The 13,331-nt window shown below is 37.2% G+C and overlaps 2 protein-coding genes across 3 annotated transcripts in view; one reads left to right on the top strand and one right to left on the bottom strand.

The window, feature by feature from the left end:
- Positions 1 to 6,256, top strand: part of LOC106877904 (basal body-orientation factor 1) — a 37,405-nt gene extending 31,149 nt beyond the window's left edge. For both annotated transcript variants that reach the window (XM_014926955.2, XM_014926954.2), the window contains exons 10-12: positions 1,993 to 2,145; positions 3,313 to 3,483; positions 5,876 to 6,256. In XM_014926955.2, coding sequence (XP_014782441.1) covers positions 1,993 to 2,145; positions 3,313 to 3,483; positions 5,876 to 5,963 — 412 coding nt within the window. In that variant the 3' untranslated portion in view covers positions 5,964 to 6,256. The remainder of the gene's footprint in view (positions 1 to 1,992; positions 2,146 to 3,312; positions 3,484 to 5,875) is intronic.
- A 306-nt stretch (positions 6,257 to 6,562) lies between these two features.
- LOC106877905 (equilibrative nucleoside transporter 3) overlaps positions 6,563 to 13,331 on the bottom strand; it is a 45,700-nt gene continuing 38,931 nt past the window's right edge. Inside the window, exons 12-14 of the mRNA XM_014926956.2 lie at positions 12,262 to 12,347; positions 10,845 to 11,050; positions 6,563 to 9,596 (exon numbers count right to left, since the gene is read on the bottom strand). Of these exons, the coding sequence (XP_014782442.1) occupies positions 9,485 to 9,596; positions 10,845 to 11,050; positions 12,262 to 12,347 (404 nt within the window). The 3' untranslated portion in view covers positions 6,563 to 9,484. The remainder of the gene's footprint in view (positions 9,597 to 10,844; positions 11,051 to 12,261; positions 12,348 to 13,331) is intronic.

Below are 13,331 nucleotides of genomic sequence, written 5' to 3'. Positions count from 1 at the left end.
TATATATATATATATAATTATAAATTTTCTTTTGAAAAGCATAGGAAGCATGGAAGTGCTCAAGTCAAACCTGAGATGCTAGACAAGTACATGAGATAAAGAGAAGAGGTTCAAATCAGGCAGACTATGATTGGTGTATACATATATGGATTTAATCATGATAGAGTTGTCCAATCTAAAACATATTAATACATTCGGAATATAAAGATATAGAAATATGAAAATATATGAAGGCTAAAAATATGCATTGACAAATAAATATATATAAACATAATAGAGTACAGATAAAAATGTAGATAAGAATAATGAAACGATTATCAGTATTGTATAATGGAATCACAAATTAAAGATGTGATTTTCTCCATTCATATTTTTGTTACACACACACACACCAGTTTTGCAGAATATTGAGGAAGGGTTGGTGGTCCTTTAACCATTGCTGACTGTCTGAGACTGGTGAGCTTAATGCCATTAATGTTACATTTAAACTGTTGCAGGTCAACACCTGCAAGAAAAATATGAGCAGGAAGGAGATTCCAGAGGGTTAATGTTCTGGGGAGGAAGGACTGGATATAGTAGTAGTTAGTGAGAGGTTGAGGCAGGAGGTGAAGAGACAAGTCGGTCAGGAGTGCCTGATGGAGGAGGTACTAGAGTAGCAAGGTTTAAGGAACAGAGGCTATTATGGTAGTGAGAGTAAAAAAAAAAAAACATAGATTTTGGTATAAAAAAGTTATGCTCAAGGTTTATGCTGACTGTTTTGACTGGTGAAATGATAAAGTGACAAATTTAAGCCTGGCAAGATCATGAGGGGTTACTTTTTTGTGGGGTTTCTTATTTTATTAATTAATATTATGTGATGAAACTCCAGTGTCGTTTTACATGTCAGTAATTAAAAAGATCACTCAACAAAGTGGAATTAGCCTGGAGAAAAGCGAAAGAGAAATGGCAGAAGACACAAACCAGACACTTAAAGTTGAACTTTTATATTGGTAAACTTCCTGGGTGCCTGACTTAACCCTTTTGACATCATCTTGTCTCAGACAGCCCCTGATTCTGATACAATCTTTCTTGCTTTTAAGGCATTTAAAACCAAAAATTTTGTGTTAATTTCTGTTCCCAACATTTGCTTAAGTGTTAGACTCAAGGCCAGTAAACTTGAGGAGAGAGAGCTTATATCTTTGACTCTCATACTGGAATTGTGCTTTATTTTATCAACCCTGAAAATATTGAAAGGGCAATGTTGACATCAGTGGTATTTTAACTCAGAATTAAAGATCTGGAAGAACTACTGCATGTCATATTGCCTGACACTAACAATTCTGTGAGCTCACCAACTTACACCAGCTCAATAATGATAGCTGTTTAAGGAAATTCTTCACTATTTTCAAAAGCAGTGTATTTCAAAGGGTTAAACTAAACTTGAGGTCATACAAGCTCATTAAGATACCTAACTGAGTACCTGGCTGAGTATTGCATATACTCAATCTAACCAGCTAACATGCACCTGTAAACAAATGCGAGTGATGATGGAGTACTTGAGTGGACAATATTGCAAAGATGAAAAGAAGAAGGAAACAAATGATCTCTGTCAACTAGTAACTACCTTGAAAATTGTAGGAACAGCTTGCAAGTTATTTGGTGACCTCACTGGTGCCTATGCCACATAAAAAAAAAACACCTAGTACACTTTGTAAAGTGGTTAGCATTAGGAAGGGCATCCAACCATAGAAACCGTACCAAAGTAGAGCTTGGCACAGTTCTATAGCTTGAAAGCTCCTGTCAAATCCTTCTCAGCATGGAAAGTGAACATTAATGATGATGATGATGATGATGTATAATACATTTTACGGTATTGATCTTGTTTCGTATTAAAACCTCATACAATATTGTTGTTGTATCAGATAAAATTTGTTATACAACATTGATGATGTAATGTTGTGGCAATTTCTTTTAACATCAGTTTACAAAAGGAGTTCTCTCTATTCAACACAGGAAACTCTATATACAGCAAGCAAAGCAGGCCTACCAACACAAATTGCTGGAAGCAAACAATGGTAAAACAGAACACCCCAAAGTCCGGACGTTTACTAAACCAGGAACGAGTACAAACAATGTCTACAATGATTTTGATGCAGCAAAATTGCTGTAAGTTCTATATTTAATGCTTTGACCTCTTTATCACCCTCTTATCTCTCTCTCATTCTCCATAACTCTCTCATTTTTGCACTCTCTTTGTCCTGTCTTTCTCTTTCACCCGTTCTCTCTCACATCTTCTCTCTCACCCTCTCTCTTTCTCCCCCCCCCGTCTTCCTCCTATATTTTATATCTATGTCAACTGGTTAATACCTGACAGTAATATTTTGTTTCAAATTTAGATATTAAATGAATGTGACTTAATCAACAGTGGAAAGGCAGTACTTATGACCCCTTATTAAGGGCCCTGAAATTGGTGGAATGAAGTGAGCGAGCTATCCTCAGACATCAGACAGGTTACTTGACTCAAATACTTGCTTCTGAGGGCTCAGCTAAAAGCTCCCATATGCCAGGTGTATGTAACTGGCAATGAATTAAGTCTATTGGTGATGTGGGGTTGCATTGCCTGGATGTAGTCCAGCAGGCTGTCTACAGACATTCCACGGGGATGCATATGTTCTCCCTATTTCTTGTGTGCTGTATGAGCTTGTGCGGGCCACCTGTGCAGACTTCTTGTCAAGTTGCTGTGCCTCTTTACCATTCCGTCTTCCAGTGTATTGTTCTTCTAAAATCTGACTATGGTGAATCATGCTTCTATTTTGTCATTCATCTGTTGAGGGATGCAAACTCTTCTGTTGAAGGGTAGGGATGTCAGATGAATATGGCTCATATCGTATAATGGATTCCATGGATTGAAGACTAGGGCCTAGAAAGCATTGCTGTCATTTATATCCATTGTACTACTATCTATCTACCCAATCATTTCTCTGGTTACCCTCCCCTCCTCTCCTTGTTTGTGTCTGTTGTAATGTTTGTATTGCTTTACATAGTTGTTTCCATTATTGTCGCTGTAGTAGTTCACAGCCACATTATTCTTGTTGTAGTTGTTGCTACTGTTATTACTCTGTTAATCTTATTCCTCTTATCTTCCGTTCCTACTGTTCCTATTATGGCTATTCTGGCCCCTAACTTTGGCGTGCTTGTATCTCTCCATGTTTGTGTGTTTGTTCCTCTCTATAATATTATTGTTGTTGTTTCTCATGGCATTAGTCTTTCGTATGTTGACCTTTTGTTGAAATATTTGTCTGTGTAGTTAAATTCTTTCTTTTTTTCTTTCAGGAACATTGCAGATGTACAAATAGATGTAAAAGACCTCACATGGGAACAAAAAGAGAGCGTTCTTTGTTATTTATTTTCCAGAATGAATAGAAATGACAAAGAATCATCAAATGCCAACAACTTGCTTCCAAAAGTGGAACCAAAGAAGCTTTTATCAATTGAAAATCCAAAGTAAATTAGATTTTCTCATCTTGCAAGCAGATATTCATTGCATCCAGTTCTATCTCTAATCATCTGTCACACTCTTTGCGCACGATTAGAGTCGGAAAATCTGTGAGGAACCCATTGATCCAATTTGCTGACTTTTCCAATGGCATGCAGGTTCCTATGAAAGGTTGAATGACCGAATGTAAGCTTGTCTGCTGGTTCCTCAATAGTTACAATGGGATTTTTTTGTTCACCAGGGTTTGCAGGGTGTCCTCATCGAGCTCTACAGATCTTCCAGGACAAGGCTCGTCTTCTAGGCTGTAGTTTCTGTCTCGGAATTTCTGGATCCATCTTTGACACTGCCTTATGCTTAATGTCCGGTCCCCACATACTGCATTAATATTCCTCACACTTTCCATTGCATTGTTGTCTTTATTGAACTCATAAAGCAAAATATGCTTCTTTGTCACTTCTGTTATAGGTTTGAAAAAATAACTGTTAAAATTGAATTCAAAACTTGCACTAAGAATAAGTACAAGGTAAAATTGCTATCTTCTTTTATAGCAAGTTGATGCAGGTAGTTTATCCTGTCTCCCTCTGACTTTAAGTTCATGCAATTGAAAAAAACGTATTATTTATGGAATGACCGAATATATATATATATATATACATATATATATATTAACCTAGTTAAGACCAAAGTTGTTGTTAGTAAGAAAAAGGATAAAACTCTCCTTCTGTCAGGTAAATGGCTCTGCTCAGTATGTAGGAAAGGAGTTGGAAGAAATTCCATTTGCTGCACCCAGTGTAATCTATGGACACATGAGAGGTGCAGTGGAATCACAGGTAGATTAACAGATAGAGTAGTCTTTGTATGTGGTAGGTGTGCAGGAACAATAAGCACAAAGAGCACACGGGACTTAGATTCTCTTAAATGCCCAGGAGGCTCTCTTGAGGTTGTAGATAGTTTCTGTTACCAAGGTAACCAAATTAGCAATGGTGGAGGATGCTCAGAAAGTATTGTTTCTAGAATATGAATTGGGTGGAGGAAGTTCAGAGAGCCATTACCTCTGTTGGCAACAAAATGACTCTTTCTCTCAGAGTGAAAGGTAGACTATACGATGCTTGTGAGCGAATGGCTATACTCCATGGTAGTGAGACATGGACTCTGAATGCAGATGTCATGTGGAGACTAGAGAGAAATATGCTCCATTGGATGTGCAACATCAGTGCACATGTATGGCAAAGTGAAAATGTATTAAGAGGGAATTTGGGCATTAAAAGGGATCAAATGTAGCATGCAGGAGAGAAGACTACGTTGGTTTGGAGATGTGATGCGTATGAATGAGGACAACTGCATAAAGAAGTGCTGATCACTGAAAGTGGACGGTACCCACGGAAGAGGGAGACCCAGGAAGACATGGGATGAAGTGGTAAGAACCGATCTCAGGATGTTGGGCTTCACGGAGGAATTGACCATGGACCAAGATGCCTGGTGATATGAAGTTCTTGAGAAGACCCGCCCACATCAGTGAAACTTAGTTTTAGAAGTGCTGTGTGTCCCATCCACACTTAACAAGAAAACTTCTCATACACCCTACCCCGACAAACTAAACTACGTCTCTTCATCTCTTCTCTTCCTCATATTTCTGCTTAAATGCACTATGCTTACTTTCCACCCCCCAATCCTGTCCTCTTGGCCCTGTGTTATTGTATCATTGCTCTCTGCTAGCCCCTGACCTGTGTGTTCCACCCACATGCCCAGTCTCATTGTATTACTGCTATCTGCTTGGCCCCACAACCTGCTATCTTCCCGGTTAACTTTCCTTTGATGTTGCTTCTTTTATTCTTTCTTTTACTTGTTTCAGTCATTTGACTGCGGCCATGCTGGAGCATTGTCTTTAATCAAACAAATCGACCCCAGGACTTATTCTTTGTAAGCCGAGTGCTTATTCTATTGGGCTCTTTTTGCTGAACCACTAAGTTATGGGGGATGTAAAGACATCAACATTGGTTGTCAGTCTGGTATTGCTATAGCAACCTGTCTGCTTTATGTAGTTCCTTCCTGTTGTTAATGGTTGGTCTCAATTTGTCTATAAGGTGGGCTTCCATGATTCTGAGATTGCCCCAGGGGCAGTCCATGTGATCAGTTGTTAATGAATGTGCATCTGTCAAATAATCAGCATCATTCATTTGCAATATTCCGTGGAAATATGTCTGGCTAGGGAGAAATATTTCCTTGCTTGGTAATAGCTGAGGGCTGCTGGGGGGCTGCCATAGGAAATATCTGACTAAATAAACTTCATCCAACCCATGCAAGCATTGAAAAGTGGACATTAAATCAATGATGAAGATGATAAGTAATCAAACTGAACTGTTTTGAAAATAAAATGTCGACTTTTTTTGTCTTTTACAGGAAAAGTTTTACTCGAACATTTCTGACACAAGCACCATTTCATCGTTGCCTGGAGAAAAAGTTGATTACAACAATTCAAATGGCTTGAAAAATGAAGGAAAGTGTCTCAGAATGTATTTTCGTGTGGGAATTCATTGCTAGTTTTAGCTGTGTATGTGTGTATACATCTGAGGAAGTGGAATTGTACTGACCAAGGCAACATCTGTCACTTTTCATTAAGATTGCCAATAAGAGCAATCTTTGGTTTTTTAGGTATGTATAACTGCAGAGCTGATGAAGCCAAACCAATCTGAGAAAATGCAAAAATAGACTTGAATATTGTGATTAAGTGAGATAAATGTGTAAAGGCCAATAAATCATTTATTGAGTGTCATTAAAACAGATTTCTCTTTTTGATTGTTGAAAGTTTCAGTGTTGTTGTTCGAGCATTGCAAAAATTAAGCATTTCTGATAAAAGAAAATATATATGAAAGCTAATTTTGATATTTATGTGTATATATATATATATATATATATATATATATATGTTAAAGCAAAGACAAATTATAAATATCATCCTGTCCTTGATAAATACAATTATCACTGTGATAAATATAATTTTCATACTGATAAATACCATTTATTAGAATCAAACTGTAATACAAAAGAGTGCATAATAGAAAGTAAGAAAAAAGCCAAATACAGAAATTGATAAAAATTATTTTTATTTAAAATATATTTTACAAAAAATGATATTTGAAACATATTTGAATGGATTTCTTAAAAGAATCATGCAAAAGACAAAGTGTTTTTGAGAAAATATGATTTATGTAAAAAGTACTTTTTATAAGAAATACATGGTCAAAAGTTTGAATTCAGACTGGTACTAGGATGTGTATGGGCTCACACACATACACATGTATATGCATATATACCTACACACATGTGTATATGTATACATCTATAAATACACACACATATATCCTCATCATGAGTATGTGTGTGTGTGTAATTTTATAAGTGTAGGCATGGCTGTGTGGTAAGGAGTTTGCTTCTTAATGATATGGGTTCAGTTCCACTGCATGGCACTTTGGACAAATGTCTCTTACTACAGACTGAGGCTATGAGTGGATTTGGTAGAGAAAAACTGAAAGAATACCACCAGGCATGTGTATGTGTTGCGGGCTGAGTGTCTCCACGGAATATTTGTGAACAAGCATCACTCTCATGCAAATGGTATCCTTATTTTCAATGCTTCTATGAAAACATGTCCGGTCATTGTGAAATATTACATTGCTTGGAAACAAGTGAAGGTTGGTGACAGAAAAGGCATCCAGATGTAGAAAATCCATCTCACCCATGCAAATATGGAAAAGTAGAACGTTTTTGTAATAATGATGATAAATATATACACACACATCTTACCATGATCATTGTTCACACACATACACAAATACGTATGCATGTATGTGTGTGTATATATATGTAAATAGTAAGAGATTATATATTATACGTATGTCTGTATATATAAATGAGTGAACAAATGAAAGGAAGTAGCATTCAACACAATTGATTGACATTTATTTAATTAGTTTCACTCAGCTCCATGTTACTTAAAATTTCATGGGTATTTACCACATTTATATTTCATGAGTGTTTGGAGTAAGAATGAAAAACTTTTTAAACAAATTTAAAATGGTTTCTACATACATACATGTATACATACACACACCTGTATGTATGCATATATATTAATGTTTGTTTCTGTGTCAAGTTACATATAAAAACAGTTTAACGTTAAACTAAAGGATTACTGAATACATTTTAGTAGAGTACGTTTTTCTGAAATTTTTACAAGGAAAATGTTGACAATGAATTTGAAGTTTTAACTTGTTTGCCTTCGTCAGACTGTTGAATGCAAGCAAGGCGAAACTTCAAAGTTACAGTCAACCTTTCCCTTATAAAAGCTTAACACATACACAGATACATAAATATATACAAGCAAGCACTGATATAATTTAAAAGCAATTTGATTTGGCCCCATGCAACGTAAAGTTTCATAGGTGCTTGGTACAGGAACCTGGGCTGTGATTGGTCAAGGTGGGTCATATGGTATTGTTGGAATTGCAGCAACATCAAATCCACCTGAATTCCTTGGATCGCTTGGCTGGACAGGAAATTAGAGGTGTCTAACAGTCTGGATGAAATTCAAAGGCAAGACATTCAGATGGATTTGATATCACTGTAATTCCAACAACAACAAGTGGCTTACCTGAATCAATAGCAGCTTGGAGGGGGGGGGGTTCCAACAGCCATCTTGGGTTTCCTACATCCTTCCATCCAGCTGCCTCAGCCCAACAAGCTAGGTTTCTGTAACAAGCCTACAAAACTTTAAGTTACATGGGGCTGAATCAAACTGGTTTTAATAACATTGGTAAATCTTACTACATGTGTTGTCACTTTCTTTCGTTTGTCCACTCAATTGTGTGTGTGTGTATATATATCATCATCATCATCATCATCATTTAACGTCCGCTTTCCATGCTAGCATGGGTTGGACGATTTGACTGAGGACTGGTGAAACCGGATGGCAACACCAGGCTCCAATCTAATTTGGCAGAGTTTCTACAGCTGGATGCCCTTCCTAACGCCAACCACTCAGAGAGTGTAGTGGGTGCTTTTACGTGTCACCCGCACGAAAACGGCCACGCTCGAAATGGTGTCTTTTATGTGCACACAAGCCAGTTCAGGGGCACTGGCAACGATCTCACTCGAAAATCCTACGGGAGCCAGTCAGGCGGTACTGGTAACGGCCACGCTCAAAATGGTGCATCTCATGTGCCACCCGCACAAGAGCCAGTCCAGGGGCACTGGCAACGATCTTGCTTGGCTTGCCGGGTCTTCTCACGCACAGCACATTTCCAAAGGTCTCGGTCAGTAGTCATCGCCTCGGTGAGGCCCAATGTACGAAGGTCTTGCCTCACCACCTCAGCCCAGGTCTTCCTGGGCCTACCTCTTCCACGGGTTCCCTCAACTGTTAGGGTGTGGCACTTTTTCACGCAGCTATCCTCATCCATTCTCACCACATGTCCATACCAGCGCAATCGTCTCTCTTGCACACCACAACTGATGCTTCTAATGTTCAGCTTTTCTATCAAGATACTTACACTCTGACAGGTATTCACATTGACATTACACATCCAACGGAATAATACTTCATTTATGGATTAACAAGACAATTAATGATTCCATGTGGATAGGTCTCCACAGTTTTCAAGCAATCCATGTGGGAATGTTGCTACTCATCCACATGTTATTCTGCCAATAAAGGATATTTATCCACCAATGCAATGTTGAGCACTCATTCTCATTATTCAATACCACACACAGATAAAAGTCTATATCAACCTTATGCTACAGCTGCTGCAAAATTTTCTCTCGGGGCTGTGTGTAACGTCCCCTGTGCTTGATGAGCTGCAGAATAAAACCGACTACAATTGCCAGCAACCTTTTCGAATATTAAGTATTAAAGCATAACGATGTTTTTATAAAAATTGAATGTTTGATTATGAAATTATTTTGTTTTGTTTTTTAAATAACTAATCTATAAAAAAATATTGATTAAAATCGTTATACCAATTTGATAACTAAAACTGAAAAACATGAGCCTATTGCAAGACCAATTGTGACAAATAATGATAATACGGTGCCTGTCTGTTCTGCTTCATGATTCTCAACCAAACTGGAATTAAAAGAAGAAGAAGAAGAAAAAAAGTCATTAAATTCTTTTGTTATCATATTTCTGTTGAAATACATTGCGTTCGTTTAAATGAATTTTGAAAATTATTAAGAACTTCTGTAAGATCAACTAAAAAGTACTCTATCGAGAGGAGAAAGAGAAAGGAATATTATTTAATACACACAGTATAAAGATATGAGCAACCGATAGTTTCTTGCTGGGAGACTCAGGTCTAGGCAGAGGTTTTTATAACATGCTTTGTGTCTCCAAGCAATCTCAGGCTCTGAGCATATGGCCTTTTTAATTTTTCAAACAGGACGCTGGAACAAGAGAAATTAGAAGAGTTTCTGTCTAGTGTGAATATGTATGAAGGTTACATAAATTAGAATTGTGAGAAAATATCTTACTGTAAATATTACTCCACTCCTATGTGTAGGGATCAACATTCCCAAAAAATAGACTAACAATTTCATTTGTGTGCTTTAAAAGGCAATGAAAAGAGGCTGGTGTAGGATTTGCACTCCACTCTCACGAAACCAGCAAAGACTAGCAAATGAGACACAATTTCTCTCCTCTGGGGTTGTACCTATGAGGCATGTGGCATGAAGCGGTTGGGGCAAAGCTGTCAGGATCCCTCTCCACCAAATGGGAAGAACCCCAGAAGGCAGGCTGGGTTGGATACCTTTACATGACTGGTGCAAAGGTGTCATTGACCAGGCATGAGGCCTATTTAGATGAGGGTGTGGAATGTTCTCTCTTTGACAGATGACTCCCATCAGCTGATGAAAAAAAAATCATGATGGATGAGGAAATACCTTGTGGAGATGGGAACTGACTGGTACATGGCTCAGAAAGTTGCCGGGGATGACCCAACAGACACACAGATGGTGAATGTAGCAATGTGCTGCAATGGTGCATGACTCCATACATCACCTGATGGATGGGGTCATACACCTGATGTATGAGAAAATAAATCACTATTCCCAGAAAATGTTTTATAATGTGGTTTCTATCCTGTTTGAATTTGAATTTGTTTGTGGTGAGATAAAACTACTTCTATGAAATAAAGACTTTCCACAGATATTACAATAGCAATATTTTATTTCTGTGTGATTATGTCTGTGACAAGATCAATGATAATTCTGTAGGAATGGTTTGCCTCAGCTAAACTTGGTACCATGAAGCAATAAAACGTGTGCACATTCACACACACACACATGAAAGAAAGCTTGAGAGATGCAGGTAACTTACCGTGGTGCAAGCATCATACTTGTGTTGCTAATGAAACCATTGCTAAGTCCAAGGAAGAATATGATTATTCCGGCAGCATAGTCATTGTCAAACAACACAGTCATGTGTTCACGTGGTTGCACATTGCACAACATTATCAGTGGGATGAACACTATGCGCAGCAGTGCAGTAGTCAGGAACAGCATTGAAGATTTTGGTTTGAACAACTGAAAAGTTAGATTTTCACATAAAGGCCATTAGATGAGGTATCTACAAGAGTAGTAGTGGTGATGGCAATAGTGGTAGTATTAGTAGAAATGGAACATGACAACAAACCATGGACTGTAGTTAGAGAACATCCAAGAAATTGAACTTTATCAGATTTATCAAAATTTATGACATAATGAAATTAAAACATTTCACAGTCACACACATCTCACATTTCTTTTGCAGTTCAGTGTAGAGGAGAAGTTTAACCTTTTTGATACCAATGTGGCCGAAACTGCCCCTTGTCTTCCAATACAAACTTCCTGTTTTAAACTGATCAAAATTAAAATCTTCAAGCAAAATTAGATTTTAATTTATATTCCAAACAACAGATCAACAAGGACAAAGTTTATTTTATTACATTATAGTGATGTCAGGCTTATCCATTTTTGGTGGTAAGGGTTAGGCTTAATGACACACAACAATTTAGTCGGCATGAGAGAAAGAGGGGTCACCGTCTTGTCCGTAACAAGAAAATAGAGATTCATGAGAGACGTTCGTAATAAGTCATAACATATTTATTACTGGAGGTAATGCGTTAACATATAAGGTTAATTGAAGGAAAAGGTTTGTAACATCACACGAATATGTTCTGTTTGCAGTCACATGTCTCCAACTAAGGCGACCATGTGCGTGAGAGGGCATAAAGTGCGGCGGGTCGACTCAATGCCAGCCTAAGGCTAGAGAGACACGGAGTGGCACGAATTTAGAATTTCTTTCCTTTATATAAGAAAGGGATGGACCGGAAGTCCCCGATTTCCACGTAAACCGGAAGCTTCCAGAAAGGTCTCGAACATTCTAGAAACTTGAGGGAGATTACTCTTATTAAATCCCTTTTCTGTTTTGCTTCCCGTCGTAGCCGTTTTTTAAAAAAAATATTTTTATTATTTTTAGAATTAATTGAAAGGAAAGCTATGTATTTCAGCAGAAATATGGTGACAAAAGAGTTAAAATAGTAATAAAGATGATAATGAAGATGATTATGGTTTTGATGATGATAATTCAGTTGATAAATAGATCGACTCACAGATAGATGTCTTCTATATATAGAAAGACTGATAAACAATCATTTAGACATTCACATAGACAGACAGGTAGAAGATAGATAGAGTCACACACACACACACATATTAGGCACATTAAGACACATGGATGAGTAATATCTACTTACAAAACAAGTTTTGCCTGCAATGATTCGTCCTAACAAATCTGTCACGTTGAATACAAAAAAATTCACAACTGGGCTATAGAAACGTTCTGAAAAGAGAGAGAGAGAGAGAGAGAAGAAATAAGCAGATTGACAGAGTGCACTGACATATGTCAGTATATTGAGTTCAATTGGAATGTTCAAAATAGAAGTTAACAATGATTCAGTCATATTTCTATTTTTGAAAACCAGTGGATATATTTTACTGAATTTAGGTAAATAATCCTTCATACAGACTGTCAGTAGTGACACCTGCTGAGTGTGGCTGCTCTACATTGATTAGGGGCAATACCTCGAAACTAGTCTGTAGATGCCAGACCAGCAAGGGGAAGCGTCTGACCACCCCTGTTCAAAGGTTATAATGGACACAGATTCATGTGTCACATAGCTAGCTAGAGGAGATGGCCTCTTGGAGCTTATCAACGGCAGCATTCATCCTATTTTTCTGGACTGCCATGTTGGCTTGGCGATAACTATTAATATCCAGTACCGCTGCCATAGTCTCCTTTAGAGAGACTTAGAAATATTAATATTTCTATTTCAGAATAACATTGTTTTCTTAATACAAATTATAGTATATATATATATATATATATAAGGCACACGCTTGGTTGTGTGGTTAAGAAGTTTGCTTCCAACCCAATCATCTTGGATTTAATCCCACTGCATAACACTTTGGGCAAGTGACATCTACTATAGCCCCAAGTACACCAAAGTCTTGTAAGTGGATTTGGTAGATGGAAACTGAAAGAAGCTTGTCATGTATATATATATATATATATATATATATATATATACAGGGTGTGGTGAATAAACTGTCATTTAAATTACGCAAAAATGAAAATAACACTGACATCTCATTTTAACAGATACATCAAGTCATCCCATAAGTTCTGTCCGGTTTTACCTTTTTTAAAATTGAATGAAATTTAATAGTATTTTAGAATGTCTAATGGAATTTAAAATTATTTTTATGCGTTTGTGTACTTTTAAACTAATTATATATCATTTCACATCATCATCGTTTAACGTCT

This window comes from Octopus bimaculoides, chromosome 11 (assembly GCF_001194135.2).
Source record: "Octopus bimaculoides isolate UCB-OBI-ISO-001 chromosome 11, ASM119413v2, whole genome shotgun sequence".
Taxonomy (NCBI): domain Eukaryota; kingdom Metazoa; phylum Mollusca; class Cephalopoda; order Octopoda; family Octopodidae; genus Octopus; species Octopus bimaculoides.
This window is presented reverse-complemented; position numbering and strand designations above follow the sequence as displayed.